The sequence below is a fragment of the Lacerta agilis genome, chromosome 18 (genome assembly GCF_009819535.1).
Source record: "Lacerta agilis isolate rLacAgi1 chromosome 18, rLacAgi1.pri, whole genome shotgun sequence".
Lineage (NCBI taxonomy): Eukaryota > Metazoa > Chordata > Lepidosauria > Squamata > Lacertidae > Lacerta > Lacerta agilis.
Window position 1 is genome coordinate 392,598 of NC_046329.1, and position 16,117 is coordinate 408,714.

A 16,117-nucleotide genomic window follows, 5' to 3' on the forward strand; every position below is an offset into this window, starting at 1 on the left:
ATGTTACGAGCCTCCATCCACAGTTCTTCAGGCACTCTATCCACCAAATCTAAGTCCTTAAACCTGTTTTTCACTTCAACTGTGTATTCATAAGGAATTTGATTTAGATTGTATCTTACTGGCCCAGTGGTTTTTCCTACTTTCTTCAGTTTAAGCTGGAATTTTGCTATAAGAAGCTGATGATCAGAGCCACAGTCAGCTCCAGGTCTTGTTTTTGCTGAGTGTATAGAGCTTCTCCATCTTTGGCTGCAGAGAATATAATCAATCTGATTTCGATGTTGCCCATCTGGTGATGTCCATGTGTAGAGTCGTCTCTTGTGTTGTTGGAAAAGAGTGTTTGTGATGACCAGCTTGTTCTCTTGACAGAACTCTATTAGCCTTTGCCCTGCTTCATTTTGAACTCCAAGGCCAAACTTGCCAGTTGTTCCTTTTATCTCTTGACTCCCTACTTTAGCATTCCAATCCCCTATAATGAGAAGAACATCCTTCTTTGGTGTCATTTCTATAAGGTGTTGTAAGTCTTCATAGAATTGGTCAATTTCAGTTTCTTCAGCACTGGAAGTTGGTGCATAAACTTGGATTACTGTGATGTTAAAAGGACTGCCTTGGATTCGTATCGAGATCAATCTATCATTTTTGAAATTGCATCCCAGTACAGCTTTCGCCACTCTTTTGTTGACTATGAGAGCCACTCCATTTCTTTTACGGGATACCTGCCCGCAGTAGTAGATATGATAGTCATCTGAACTGAATTCGCCCATTCCCGTCCATTTTAGTTCACTGATGCCTAGGATGTCAATGTTTATTCTTGCCATCTCATTTTTGACCACATCCAGCTTACCAAGGTTCATGGTTCTTACATTCCAGGTTCCTATGCAATACTTTTCTTTACAGCATTGGACTTTCCTTTCGCTTCCAGGCATATCCGCAACCAAGCGTCCTTTCGGCTTTGGCCCAGCCGCTTCATCAGCTCTGGATCTACTTGTACTTGTCCTCCACTCTTCCCCAGTAGCATGTTGGACGCCTTCCGACCTGAGGGGCTCATCTTCCAGCGTCATAACTTTTATATGCCTGTTGTCTTTGTCCATGGAGTTTTCTTGGCAGGGATACTGGAGTGGGTTGCCAGTTCCTCCTCCAGGTGGATCACGTTTGGTCCAAACTCTCCACTATGACCTGTCCATCTTGGGTGGCCCTGCACGGCATAGCTCATAGCTTCCCTGAGTAATTCAAGCCCCTTCGCCACGACAAGGCAGTGATCCATGAAGGGGAGAATTACTTTATATATAGTCAATATAGGCACAGAGTTAATTTTTTTAACATTTTCTAATGGTGGTGTGCCTCGTCATTTTTTTCATGAAAGAAGTGTGCCTTTGCCCAAAAAAGGTTGAAAAACACTGCTCTAATGGTGAAATCCACCTAGGTGTTTTCCTTTCTAATAAATCTTTATCTCTCATCCAGACATTATACAATGATTTTCTGATTATATGGTTATATGGGCCTTTATCTTATTATACCATAAATATGCATGCCATCCGAATACATTATCAAAACCTTCCAAGTCAAGAAGATCAGTGTTTTCCAGCATAAACCATTCTTTAAGCCAGCAGAAGGCAGCAGCTTCAAAATAGTTTTTTTAATCTGGCAGGGAGAAGCCCCCTCTATATAAGGAGAGTTAGCGTGGTGTAGTGGTTAAGAGCGGTAGACTCGTAATCTAGTGAACCGGGTTCGCTTCCCCGCTCCTCCACATGCAGCTGCTGGGTGACCTTGGGCTTGTCACACTTCCTTGAAGTCTCTCAGCCCCACTCACCTCACAGAGTGTTTGTTGTGGGGAGGAAGGGAAAGAAGAATGTGAGCTGCTTTGAGACTCTTTTGGGTAGTGAAAAGCGGGATATCAAATCCAAACTCTTCTTCTTCACATCTTGCTTACAAGGGCATCTGGCTGGCCTCTGATAACAGGATGCTGGACTTGTTGGGTCATAGGCCTGATTCAGTAGCCTTTTATTATGTTCTTGCTCTTGTTTTCCAACAGTAACATTATATAAGAAGACTGGCTGATATCAGCCCTTTGAGATGTTATTAATTCCTATTAAGATAAATCTGAATACTGTCATTGGTTGCAGTGTGATATAGATAGTGCTTTCTCAAAAAGCCCTTGTCAGAAACATCCGGATTGGTGGTCTATGATCTATGATCTTTTGGGGAGAGTGTGTGAAAGAAACTAGGTTTTTTCTTTTCTTTTTTAATAAGAAACTATTATTATTATTATTATTATTATTATTATTATTATTGTCATTTTTCATACAGAATGGTTATTGGCATAAGCACATACCAAATGCAGTGAGAATTATGAATGTAAAAAATACAAATAGAAAAATAAAATGAGAATACAGAGGGGCGGGGGAAACCGGGAAACAACTGAGAATGCAATGGGAGTATACATTTATCACATATATAGAAGAAAAAGGGGAGTTAAATTAGTTCCCACTAAAGGAAAAGGAGCTGAAATTTCCCCACAGAAATTAGACTTTCGTGAGTCAGGCTCTGTGTGAACTCCAGAATTGCAAAAGGTGATGAAGAACTCTTGGCCATCCCTGGGAAGCGGGGGCACACACGAAAGCCCCCTTGCCACAGGAACTCAAGATGCTCTTCAGGCGAATCACTCCGGCATCCAGGCTGCCCCTGATGCTGCCGGACTCCAGGCACTGTACTCGCCGTGATCGAGGAAGTCCTTCGCTGCCACCTGGGCATGGTACGTCACTCCAGGGCGGATCCCAGTCAACACAAAGGATGTCTGCTCAGTGGGCCTTGTCTGCGAGAGACAAAAGACCACAGTTGTAATTTCATTTTTCAAAAACCTGACACCCACCTTGCCACTCTGAAGAAAAAGGAAGCCAGTGTGGCCCAGTCTAGTGGCTACTGACTGGAAGTGGGGAGATGGGTTCAAATCCTGCCCCCCTCTAACGTGATGCTTCAGCCAGTATCTCTGCCCAATCTACCTCAAAGGTTGTTGTGAAGATAAAATGCAAGGGGAGGGACCTTAAGCAACCTTAAAGCCATCCAAGCTGGTGCCCATCGCTGCTTCCTGTGGGAATGTGTGGAGAAGGGGTTTCTTTTATCCACCATTTCCCCACATTCACTTTCATAGGAGGTCTCCGAGCTCTAGTGTTAAGAGAGAGAGAAAGCTTTCTCTGCCCACTCACTCCACGCCCTGCATAATTATATTCCCTTCCACAGTGGTACTTTGGTTCTCAAACAACCTGGAACCCAAACACTGCAAATCTGGAAGGAAGTGTTCTGGTTTGCAAACGTTTTTTGGAAGCTGAACATGCTCCGTTTTGAGTGTTATGCTTCCAATTTGAGTGCCACACTTCTGTTTTGAGCGTTACACTGAGGTCTGTCTGTTTTTGTGGCTTTTTTGTTTTGTTTTTGTTTTTGTGACTGTGTGGAACCCAGTTCAGCTACTGATTGATTGATTGATTGTGTGACTGCAGTACATTGTTTATTGCTTTCATTTTATGGATCAGTGGTCTCATTAGATAGTAAAATCCATGTTAAATTGCTCTTTAGTGGTTGTTTTTAAAAGTCTGGAACGGATTAATCCATTTTACATAACTTTCTATAGGAAAGCATGCCTTGGTTTTGGAACGCTTTGGTTTTGGAACGGACTTCCAGAACGGATTATGTTTGAGAACCAAGGTGCCACTGCATTTGGACCCCCTCCCCCTAAAATTCACAGCATGATTTCTTACAGGTCCTGCTCGCAACCATGTTTGAGACTTGCAGCCGTGCTTAGCTGATAGTCTGACTCGTATCCAAGTGGGCCACGATATTACATTGGAAGCCTCCTAGAGTGAGTGGCTGGGGAACAGAAATAAATTACTGCCACTCCTACTGCTTCTACTATTTCTGTTATCTCCAATAAGTCAGCAGCCTGTGCACCACCAAAGCATTAAGGGAAGGGCTGCAAGAAGAAGCACAACTGTTAAATACAGGAAGCGCAGCAATTTTGTCCTACAGCTACAGAGCCCTGACTCATTTATGGTGCTCTCTCTCACCGTTTTGCTGACATTGGTTCCATCCCTTGAGTAACGGATCAAGTATTTGAGGGGGAAGTATTCTGGGAATTTCCAGGAGCTGGGGGGCTTCCACACCAAAAGTATTTTCTTCCTCTGGCCCGGGATCTGGGAGACGGTCAAGTCTTCTGGAGGGTCAGGTTTGACTAAGAAAAAGCCAGTGCAGAGAGAGAGAATAATACAAAACAAGCAGCAAGTGGAGAGATGAAAGAAGCATGTGTGGCCTACGGTGCCACCTTCACACTAGGCACTAAATGGTTATGGCTCCCAAAGAATCCTGGGAACTGTAGTTTGTTAAGGGTGCTGAGAATTGTTACGAAACCCCACTAGTCCCCTCATGGAACTACAGTTTCCAGAGAGGTTTAACAATCCTTCCCGAGGAACTCTGGGAATTGTAGCTCTGTGAGGGTGATAAAAAGGTAAAGGGACCCATGACCGTTAGGTCCAGTCGCGGACAACTCTGAGGTTGCAGCGCTCATCTCACTTTACTGGCCGAGGGAGCCGGCGTGCAGCTTCTGGGTCATGTGGCCAGCATGACTAAGCCACTTCTGGCGAACCAGAGCAGCACATGGAAACGCCGTTTACCTTCCCGCCGGAGCGGTACCTACCATTATTTATCTACTTGCACTTTGACATGAACTGCTAGGTTAGCAGGAGCAGGGACTGAGCAACGGGAGCTTACCCTATCGTGGGGATTCGAACCACCAACCTTCTGATCAGCAAGCCCTAGGCTCTGTGGATTAACCCACAGCGCCACCCGTGTCCCTTTTGAGTGGGATAGAGCCCTCCTAACAACTCTCAGCACCCTTTACAAACTACATTACCCAGGATTCATTGGGGGGGAGCCATGCTTGTTTAAAGCGGTATAAATGTGTGGTGTTAATGTGGACAACATTCAGAGTCAATCCTGCCAGCCCTGTAAAAGCCACTCTGAATAACACAATGTGCCCTCCAAACTCTGAACCTACAAATCTGTTTCTGTCACCCTTGTGGTTTAAAACCTTTTAAATCCCCTGGTGATGGACAAAACGGAAAGTTCCCTATCTCTGCACTGTATAGACCTTTGGCCCAACGAAGCAGTGGAAGACTCTTGCTCATCTGCCTCCACCAGAGGACAGGGGATCCTTCTTTGGGCTAGCCAGTGTGGCCAGGTATTGGCTAGTGACTCATCATGACCAATGGTCAGGGATGATGGAAGTTGTAGTCTAAAGAGCAACAGCACGTTACTGCCGTCAGCATGAATCCTGTTTCCTTCCATTAGAAAAGTTGAGGGAAATTGTGTGTGTTGTGATTCTATGAAAACTTACGGATCTCGTTCTGGAAGAAGTAGTAGTGGGTTGACGCTGTCCCCAGGGGATTCACCGCTGTTACATTCAGCACATAGGGATTGATGGAGAACATCTGGACATTGTCGATGGAGCAGCTGTTGGCCACTGTGGTAGCCTGGAGACACTCCTTTACTTCTCCTCCCATGCCAAGCCTGGGTTGCAGAGAAGTCAAAGATTAGCAGGGGCTGCCCAGGCCACCTACTGACAGGAGCAGGCCAGCAACAAGTCACCCCAAGCAAGCTGGAGGTAACCCTATATTAGCAAAACAGGAGTGTCAGGCCTCGTGAGCACAGCAATTCTTGCCCTATGGATTGGTTGCTGAGACTAAAGGTCCCTGGCTCCCCACGGCTACCCAAGTCTCCTCCTCTCCAGGGTTTCCCCCATGCAATCTGCACTTGCGAAGCTCACTTCTCCTCCACCCTTTTCATCCCTCTCCTGGTTCTGGGAGACCTGCGGGGAGGGGAGCTTCTCGCAGCAGGACAGAGAGAAACACATGACACTTCACCAGCTGGACTCATCTCTGCCTCCTGGCCAGGGGCGGAGCGAGGGGGGCGTAGGAGGCGGGCTGTCCCAGGTACCGCCCGGGGGGTGACACTTGGGGAGGGCCCCCGCCCCCGCGATTGGTGCCTCCAAAGCCGGCGCGCGTGCGCCGCGGCAACTTTTAAGGCTGCAGCACGCGAACAGCAGCACAACGTCTGTGCTGCTGTTTGCACGCTGCAGCCTTAAAAGTTACTGCGCCACCACACGGTCAGAAGGGGTGCCTGCCGCTCGCGCCCACCATTTTGGGTGGACTGCGCAAAGCGGCTCCCTACGCCACTGCTCCTGGCCTCCCTCCTCTCCAGCTTCCTCTTCTGCCTCTGAGTCTGGACTTCTCTCTGCCACAGACTCTCCCTGCTCACTAAAACCTGTTACCTCCTCAGCTTCTGACACCTATTCCCAGTCTGCTCCCTCTGACCACTCATTGTCGTCCCACCTGCAGTCCCTAGGCTCTGAGCCTTCTTCCCTTGGGGGTTCCCTAGCTGGTTCCCCTCCATTCCTCTGTGTCCATCCAGTCCATGACACCTACTAAGGAAACAAGTTGGTTTATGAGCGTCCTGAGTAGCCCTGCAGCCCGATCTGGTTCAGAAACCCCTCTGAAAGCTTCACTTTAATTTGATAAATATTGTTTCCTCTGTCTCTGTGAAGAGAGAAGCCGGATTGCCACAGCTGTATCTATCATAGCAATAAGAGGGAGTTTCTCCTTTTTACCTGTACGTGGAGGAAAAAAAAGTAGGCAGGTGTGTCTTGGTCTCCAACCTCCAGGAGCAATTGATGGCTGGGTAGGTGGTGGACCAGCACCACACTAAAGGGTTATCAGGTGGGTCTGGAGGAAAGGGGAGGAGCAGAAAGGTGGTTTAATTATTTATTTCATAAAATTTATGCATTGCTTGATAGTAAAAAAAAAACCCTCAAAGAGGTTTACAAAAAAAGATAAATCAATAAAACTGGGGGGGGAATCCATAACCATACTTTAAAGCATACAAAAGTTAAAAGGCTTGTCTAAGCAGGCACCAAAATAATACAGTGAAGACGCCTTCTTGATATCAAGAGGCAGGGAGTTCCAAAGTGTAGGTGCTGCCACACTAAAATATTGATTTCTTACATGTGTAGAATGGGTTTTATGTGGCACATGTAATATTGTCAATCCTAGCTGCTTCCTAGCAGTCAGACCCCTCCAGCTTCCTACGGTGGCTGCTAAGGGCAATGTTCTTTTTCGCTTTCTGCTCTGAGACACGCAGATCATGTCTGGTCCTAGGGGAAGGAGGATCTGCCCCTCCTCATCTGCACCACGCTCTCATCTGCCCAGTCCCTGACAGTTCCCAGGATTCTGTAGGTGGACACCCAAATACTACACCACACCTTCTTAAACAATCCAGCAGTAAAATCAGTAGCCACTAGGCCCTTGACCACATTTGAAAACCTTCACCTGCTGACAGCAGATGAACACGGCTAGAAGATGGTATCCACAATATACAAAATACTGCTCCGGAATCCCTCAACACAATCAAAAAACAATGGGATCGCTACAAAGGCTACGAAATAAACCCTACCCAATAGACGAAAACAGGCATAGGCAAACTTGGCCCTCCAGATGTTTTGGGACTACAAATCCCATCATCCCTAGCTAACAGGACCAGTGGTCAGAGATGATGGGAGTTGTAGTCTCAAAACATTTGGAGGGCCGGGTTTGCCTATGCCTGGACTAAAATGTGGTCTAAACCCTCCTTTAAATCCATCTTAGCTAAAAGAATCCCTTCTTTTATTTACTTATAGATAGTACCTAACACCACAGCAATTGGTGCTGATACTGATACACCCAGGAACCTCACTGAAAGGCTGGAGAGGCTGCAGCTCTACAGGCACATACCTCCACATGTAGTGGGATTGTCCTAAAATCCAACCCTTTTGGACAGCAGTCCTACAAGGAATATGCAAAAGAACTAAACAGGCATTAGAAGCCACCACAAAAATGGTTGAAAGCAGTCTTGAACAAAGTGTAAATGGATTTTTAACATAATAAACACCACAAACACAAAAAATTAATGCCATTGTGGGAAATGTGATTATCTCAAAAGAAAGAAACAGCAATTGAGGTCCTGGTGTCAGTTGGCAACTTTGTTGAGTTTGAGACTGGGAAACTGAAAAGAAAAACTGTTGCCCAGCTGATGCAATAGGATATTCATAAGTGTGAAACCCTCTTTTTTAAAAAGGGGGACTTCTGTGACATTTACCTTCCCTGGTATATGGTAAGTTGAAACAAAAACCAAATCATTAGGATGTTGCCATGGCTAAGGGTAAATTCCTGTGGACGTTATAACTTTTAAACCCTACTGTGCCTTTAATTAGAAGCTTATTCCTTGTGGCTTCTACAACCAATTGCGTCCTTTTCAGTAAGGAAAAGCCAAAGCCCTGCTGAATTGCTCCCTTTTATGCCTTTACTTATTCTGTTCCCATTTTCCTGCCATCAGCACCCCAAGTGGCAGATTACAGGTACAGTGGTACCTCGGGTTAATAACTTAATTCGTTCCAGAGGTCCGTTCTTAACCTGAAACTATTCTTAACCTGAAGCACCACTTTAGCCAATGGGACCTCCTGATTTCTGTTCTTATCCTGAAGCAAAGTTCCTAACCTGAAGCGTTATTTCTGGGTTAGCGGAGTCTGTAACCTGAAGCGTCTGTAACCCGGGGTGCCATTGTATTGGTTTCCTCTTGTTTCCTAATTTACACACACACACACACCCCGCAAATCCCCCCCTTTTCCATTTATTTTTTTTAAATGAAAGAAGCTTAGTGATTTAAGTCACCTCCCACAGACCAAGACCAGACCAAATTAAGGGGCAGCTGGTGCCTTAACATGGAGAAGACCCAAGGAGCAAGCTTCTAATAAACATTGCAGGGGCCTTTGGTGAGCAGGACCTATTTCTGAGAAAATACTAAAGAATCTTGGTCATGGGACAGGGCATTGCACAATAGCATGCAATTAAGGGCTACGCAGAATTTTAATTCCTCTTCCAGCCAATTCAAAGTAGGGTTTCCCAAACTTGGGTTTCCAGCTGTTTTTGGACTACAGTTCCCATCGTCCTAGTTCTGAAGCTAGGGATAATGGGAATTGTAGTCCAACAACAGCTAGAGACCCATGTTTGGGAAATCCTGGATTACAGAAAGGCAGACTCTTAGTTAGACTCTGGTGAAGACCAAACATCAAGAACTTGAGACGCAGACACAAGGAACGTGGACTGTAATTGTCTTTTTCTACTCACAGCCCAGCTTCAGATGAATTCTCCGCAGCAACCGCCCAGTGGTGAGATCATGGCAACTATATTCACCATTCTGAGCCAGGCTGGCGTTCTGCAAAACAAGGCTGCCATCTCTTCTCACTGCCTTCAAAATCCCATGTAACGTGCTGCTCATTTTCCATCCCACCATGGAATTGCCTTCAGGGACAGGGCAATGCAGGAGTACTTCAGATGCCCCAAGGCTGGCGTACTGCTGCTCTATTGGAACTCCTGTGAACAATGGAAGGGGGAACGATTAATAATAGTATACAACATTGGTGTGGTATCGCGGCAGAGAAAGAGAGAAGCTTGCAGCACTTCTCTTTTATTCCAGACAAGTGGTAGGCAACCTAAGGCCCGTGGGCCAGTTCCGGCCCAATCACCTTCTAAATCTGGCCCGAAGACGGTCTGGGAATCAGCGTGTTTTTACATGAGTAGAATGTGTGCTTTTATTTTAAATGTATCTCTGGGTTATTTGTGGGGCATAGGAATTCGTTCATATTTCCCCCCAAAATATAGTCTGGCCCACCACATGGTCTGAGGGACGATGGACCGGCCCATGGCTGAAAAAGGTTGCTGACCCCTGTTCCAGAGCTTACAAGTGGAATACAAGAAAGAACTCCTATTTTCTTACAATCATAGAATTATAGAGTTGGAAGCGACTCCCAAGGATCATCTAGTCCAAACCTTTACAATGCAGGAACCCCATTTAATGAATCCCTGACAGATGGTCCTCTGGCCTCTGTTTACAAACCTTCAATGAAGGAGAGACCACCACTCTCCGAGGGAGTCCGTTCCACTGTCCAACAGCTTTTACTGTCTGAATGTTCATTTTAATGTTTAGTTGGAATCTCCTTTATTGTCATTTGAATCAGTTAATTCAGGTCCTCCTCTCTGGAGCGGCAAAACACAAGCTTGCTTTATCTTCCATATGGAGCTTTTCAGATATTTGAAGGTGGCTCTCATATCACGTCTCAGCCTTCTATTCTCACAATGATCCTGTGAGGTTGTTGTTGTTTGAATTTATATACCACCCTATACCCAGTGGTCTGGGTTAGCTGGGCTGAGCTGCTTCAGTGCCTCTTGCCCTAGTGGTATAGACTGTGTCTGCTCACTCTGCTGCTCAGGTACATGGGAAACATCAAGGATATCCCTCCATATGGCCTTTGAACCAGGACAGTATCACCAATGCCTGATCCCCTATAAAAGTTTTCAATGTGACCTTGCTATGATTTGCTGGGACTGCAAGGGAGCCTTCCCAGACCCATTTAATAATACAAATAATAAAATTACTACTACTACTACTACTACTACTACTACTACTGATAGGCACCCCAAGCTTGCAATTTGGGCAGTAGAAGATTTGTTCCAACTGTTGATAATTCTACACAATGCACTGAAATGTACAGTGATGTCCCCAAATTAACCACAACACACATTAAAGGGGACCACAGGGGCTGCTAAGTAAGAGTTTTAGGACTGGGGAATCCCACCAGTTTTAACCCAATACAGTATGTATTAAGTAGTGGGTGGACATAGCAGACGACACAGTGATTCTCCAAGCAGCTCTCTTTATTCTCAGGCTGGAACAGAACTGAACTGAAGGGTTGAGCCAGCCTGCTTATATAGTACTCAGTAACATGCAACAGTAACAACTCTCTCTAGCTACCCAATCTGTGAGCGGCAATCTCAATCCTTCATTTGCATGTGTGGACCTGAGTGAGAACTGCAGCCATGGTAGGCAGAGTGAAACTATACATAGTGGTACCTAGAATCATAGAATCATAGAGCTGGAAGAGACCACAAGGGCCATCCAGTCCAACACCCTGCCAAGCAGGAAACACCATCAAAGCATTCCTGACAGATGGCTGTCAAGCCTCCGCTTAAAGACCTCCAAAGAAGGAGACTCCACCACACTCCTTGGCAGCAAATTCCACTGACGAACAGCTCTTACTGTCAGGAAGTTCTTCCTAATGTTTAGGTGGAATCTTCTTTCTTGTAGTTTGAATCCATTGCTCCGTGTCCGCTTCTCTGGAGCAGCAGAAAACAACCTTTCTCCCTCCTCTATATGACATCCTTTGATATATTTGAACATGGCTATCATATCACCCCTTAACCTTCTCTTCTCCAGGCTAAACATACCCAGCTCCCTAAGCCGTTCCTCATAAGGCATCGTTTCCAGGCCTTGGACCATTTTGGTTGCCCTCCTCTGGACACGTTCCAGCTTGTCAGTATCCTTCTTGAACTGTGGTGCCCAGAACTGGACACAGTATTCCAGGTGAGGTCTGACCAGAGCGGAATACAGTGGTACTATTACTTCCCTTGATCTAGACGCTATACTCCTATTGATGCAGCCCAGAATTGCATTGGCTTTTTTAGCTGCTGCATCACACTGTTGACTCATGTCAAGTTGATGGTCTACCAAGACTCCTAGATCCTTTTCACATGTACTGCTCTCAAGCCAGGTGTCACCCACCCTGTATTTGTGCCTTTCTCTTTTTGCCCAAGTGTAGTACTTTACATTTCTCCTTGTTAAAATTCATCTTGTTTGCTTTGGCCCAGTTGTCTACCTCTGGTTAAATACTTAATTCGTTCTGGAGGTCCGTTCTTAACCTGAAGCACCACTTTAGCTAATGGGGCCTCCCGCTGCCGCTGCGCCGCCAGAGCGCGATTTCTGTTCTCATTCTGAAGCAAAGTTCTTAACCTGAAGTGTTATTTCTGGGTTAGCGGAGTCTGTAACCTGAAGCGTCTGTAGCCCAAGGTACCACTGTACACAACACCCCTAGTGGCCTCGGGTGAGAACTTCAATACATAACAGTATTAAAAGGTTCTAAAGGGGTCCTCTGGATGATATGGCAAGAGTTGCTACAGGAAGCAAGGTGCTGGACCTCATGGAGCTCTGCAGAATTTGCATGCAGCTTTGGAGCAGCAAAGCAGCCCAACTGCCAAGCCTCTTCCCATCAGCTGGGAAGGAGACCTCCTTGCCTCTCTTCCGGCCATACCTTTTGATCCGTTGAACCAAACAATGTCCTCTTGTGAAGGGAAACCGGGTGACAGGACAAATGTGATTGTCAGTAGTATCCGCTGCATCTTCCTTCAGAATTCAGGAAACAGTGTTTGTGCAGCTTAGAATCCTGTTTGAAAGAGTAATCAAAAGTCAGCTTACGTAAAATCCTTAATATGCAGTATTCTCCAAGCTTGCAACTTAACTAAGACGGCTGGTTTTTGGGTGGGTATATTCTGTAGCATGTTATTGATGCAGTGGGAGTGCATGAGTGGTAGATTTACACTGGACCACCCACAGGTCATTCTTGTTTATTAGTTCTGCAATGTTACCACATTATTGCTGTCTGGAGTGGCACTCTTGTACTATAGTGCAACAAAAGTAGGGCAAGAAACTACAACTGAGGAACATTTGTGGTATGAAAAAATACAAGATTTTAGCAGGAAACTAGAGGATGTGCACCAATTGCAAGTGAAGCAGTATGAACACCCGAAAGCTTTTACAGGCACAAATGGTCTTCATTCCTATATACATAATAAATGCAAGGCTGTCATCACACTGTAGTTCACATGGCTGCCAGTAGGTGGAGAACTTTAGCATGATGGCAGGTGGCCCAGGTGAGCTATTTGATGGGGGGAGGTGCCTTGCAAACCACTCTGCAAAGCCCACCCCCTTCCTTTAAAAACAAGGCGAGGGGGTCATGGTGATCAGGGAGCGGAAGGCCGAGAGAAAATGTTTGGGGCAAGCAGGGAGGGGATAGGTGAGTGAGGTGTAAAGGGAGGAGGGGGAAGCAGGGGTGGCAGGTAGGCAGGGGTGGCAAGCAGAGTGAGCGGGGGGTGGGGGTGGCACCTAGCATTTATTTTATTTAACACAATTCATAAACCATTACATTTTTTCTTCAAATAAAAAACCACAACACCTCTAAATGATTTACAAAAATATAAAACAAAATATTAAAATTATCAACAGTCAAAACAAGTAACTAAAAACATAATTAAAATTAGAGAATTAAAATTAGCAGCTGGTGTGTGTGTGTGTATTGTTTAATTGCAAACTGATGTCGAGGACTGAACTCAAGGCTGGGGAAAAACGAGAATATGAGAGAAAGCAAAATTGACAGGTTAGCCCAGCTCTACATGACTAGCAAGGGCCCCAAAGTTCAGTACTAAGGGAGGAGATGATGTGGCCCCCGGGAACATTGGGAGAGCAACAGGTATGCCATGCCATTGCAGGCTCATTGGGGCAGAGATCCTTTTATGTTATGATTTTTTAAAGGCGCTGCATTGCATGCTGCTGCCACGGCAACAGTAAATGGAGTCCTAAATTTTTGTTTTTATTTTTAAGGGATTGGGGGGGGGGAGGACTCACCAGTAGCAAAGATTTTGCCTTCCGAGTCTGGGCTGGTTAATGACAACCGTCTCTCTTCGGGAGGCTGGATATCTATCTCTGTGGTTTTGTCATTCCCCTCCCTCCCTGGCTCTTTATCTGCTCACAGCTGAGCTCAGGAAGCCTTTTCTCCTAAGAAGGGGCGGATTCCCATAACAGCCTGCCCTCCCTCCACTGGCTCGGATTTCCCCTCCTGTCACACGTCCTGGACAGTCAACATCCAGAATGACAAAACAGGCTTCCCGAAACATCCCCAAGGCTGTGTACTCCTCTCTCTCTCTCTCTCTCTCTCTCTCTCTCTGTGTGTGTGTTTAACACTTCTTGGAGCAATTTTTATTTAGCAAGAGGCATTCCTGATTCTCTCACAGCAACCCTGTGAGGCAGGCTAACTGACCAGAAATGGGGGTGGGAATGTGAGTTATTCAGTATTTTCTTCTACTTCTTCTTCTTCATTTTAAAGCAGTTGTTAGAAGCACAAGTGGCAAGGCTGTTGATAACTTATTGTGCCAATTACAGGTAGGTAGCCGTGTTGGTCTGCCATAGTCAAAACAAAATAAAAAAAATAAAAAAATTCATTCCAGTAGCACCTCAGAGACCAACTAAGTTTGTTCTTGGTATGAGCTTTTGTGTGCATGCACACTTCTCCAGATACACACGAAAGCTCATACCAAGGGTGAAAGGTTGTTTTCTGCTGCTCCAGAGAAGCGGACACGGGGCAATGGATTCAAACTACAAGAAAGAAGATTCCACCTAAACATTAGGAAGAACTTCCTGACAGTAAGAGCTGTTCGACAGTGGAATTTGCTGCCAAGGAGTGTGGTGGAGTCTCCTTCTTTGGAGGTCTTTAAGCGGAGGCTTGACAGCCATCTGTCAGGAATGCTTTGATGGTGTTTCCTGCTTGGCAGGGGGTTGGACTGGATGGCCCTTGGGGTCTCTTCCAACTCTAGGATTCTATGATTCTAAGAACATACTTAGTTGGTCTCTAAGGTGCTACAGGAAGGAATTTTTAATTTTTAATTTTGTTTATTGTGCCAAGTTTATCTATAAGCCTACAGATGCCTTCCAGGTGATTTGGAATTATGCAGCATCCAACAAATTTGCTGACTGGGGGTTGATGGGAGTTGTAGTCCAAAACTGTTCTGAATGGGGCCGATAGGATACCTGGAATATCTGGAGAGCAATAAGTTTGCAAAGGCTCCTGCAGATAGAATGTCCCTGCTACTTATTTTAGCTTCCCTTGCCAGAGTTATGAGTGGTGGGTGCCTTTTTTTCAGTCGGAGTGCTCCGGCTTCTCTCAGGCAGGTGCCATTGCAGTGAGCATCGAAACAAACATTTCAAGTCAAAATGGAAACTGGCCAGAGTGTGCAAGTTTACCCTTTTATTTAGATTGGAAGACAATAATCAGGCATTGCCACAACACGGCCAGTCCAGTGAAGCTGATGTTGAAGAATCATTGCTTTGACACGGGTGATCAAAGTAACTGCTTTGATGGTGTTTCCTGCTTGGCAGGGGGTTGGACTGGATGGCCCTTGGGGTCTCTTCCAACTCTAGGATTCTATGATCATTGCTTCTTCCAGGACACCGGTATTAGTTCGCCTGTCTTCCCAAGTGATGTGTAAATGTTTTTGGAGACATTGCTGAATCAAAAGAAACAACCGCCCACCTCTAAGCAGTTTACATAAAACAATATATGAAAATGCCGATAAAATCAAGCTTATAAATCAGCCAGCGACAATAAAAAATCATCAAAAGACAGGTGAAATCAACAGTTTTCAAAACTAATACAGAAATGCTGCTTTGCCTAATCCTCTCCCCTGCCTTGCAGGAGAAGAAAAGGCTCAGGAGCAAACCCTACAAACCTGAAGTGCAGTCCCAAAGATGGCAGGATGGCAACTCTTGCAGCCAAGCTGGTGCCCAGCATCTTGCTCCGCTTTCCTTTGGACCACATTTCTGAGGCTAGAATAGCATTGTTAACTAAGTGTTAACTTCCAAACATCCCCAGGGTGTGTTGGTGGGTGTAGGAAATCCAAGCGTGGTCAAATTCTGTATCATGAAGATGGCATTCATTTATCATAGAGTCTAGTCCAAGCCCCTGCGATGCCAGAATATTTTTGCCCAACGTGGGGCTCGAATCCATGACCCTGAGATTCTCATGCCCCATTGACTGAATTATTAAAATATTCATTTGCCACTTTCCCGAAGCAGTTCATCACAGTTTCTGGCAACAACAGGCATTTCAGAATTCCTCATTTATTTAATAAGGCAACAAAACGCAGGTTGTCGCTGCCAAATGGAAAGCAATACAAGGATAAAGTGTGCATCAGAATTATATGCAGGACACAGACATTTTAAAAAAGAAACTAAGGAACAGGGCAGAGTCAGGAAGCCCAGCAGGTAATAATAGTACATGATTTCCTTTGCAATTTCAGTTTTACTTGGGGACCGTGAAATTGCATGTTCCACAACTGAGGATTCATAGCTGTGCAAACCTGAGAAGGTTCAGGTGGGGTGG

At 45.5% G+C, this 16,117-nt stretch overlaps 1 protein-coding gene across 2 annotated transcripts; it reads right to left on the reverse strand.

Moving 5' to 3' along the window:
* Nucleotides 1-2,294: 2,294 nt before the first annotated feature.
* EBI3 (Epstein-Barr virus induced 3) lies at nucleotides 2,295-13,644 on the reverse strand. Of its 2 annotated transcripts, none has more exons than XM_033136854.1 (7): nucleotides 13,588-13,644; nucleotides 12,218-12,353; nucleotides 9,201-9,446; nucleotides 6,650-6,764; nucleotides 5,381-5,553; nucleotides 4,056-4,219; nucleotides 2,295-2,809 (listed from the first exon to the last, which is right to left on the reverse strand). In XM_033136854.1, exons 2-7 carry the CDS (start codon nucleotides 12,303-12,305, stop codon nucleotides 2,657-2,659), a joined length of 939 nt encoding a protein of 312 aa, XP_032992745.1. In that variant the 5' UTR covers nucleotides 12,306-12,353; nucleotides 13,588-13,644; the 3' UTR covers nucleotides 2,295-2,656. The 2 variants fall into 2 exon arrangements, with proteins under 2 accessions (XP_032992745.1, XP_032992744.1); XM_033136853.1 differs by having other exon boundaries at nucleotides 12,218-12,349; nucleotides 13,588-13,642.
* Between the last annotated feature and the right edge of the window lie 2,473 nt (nucleotides 13,645-16,117).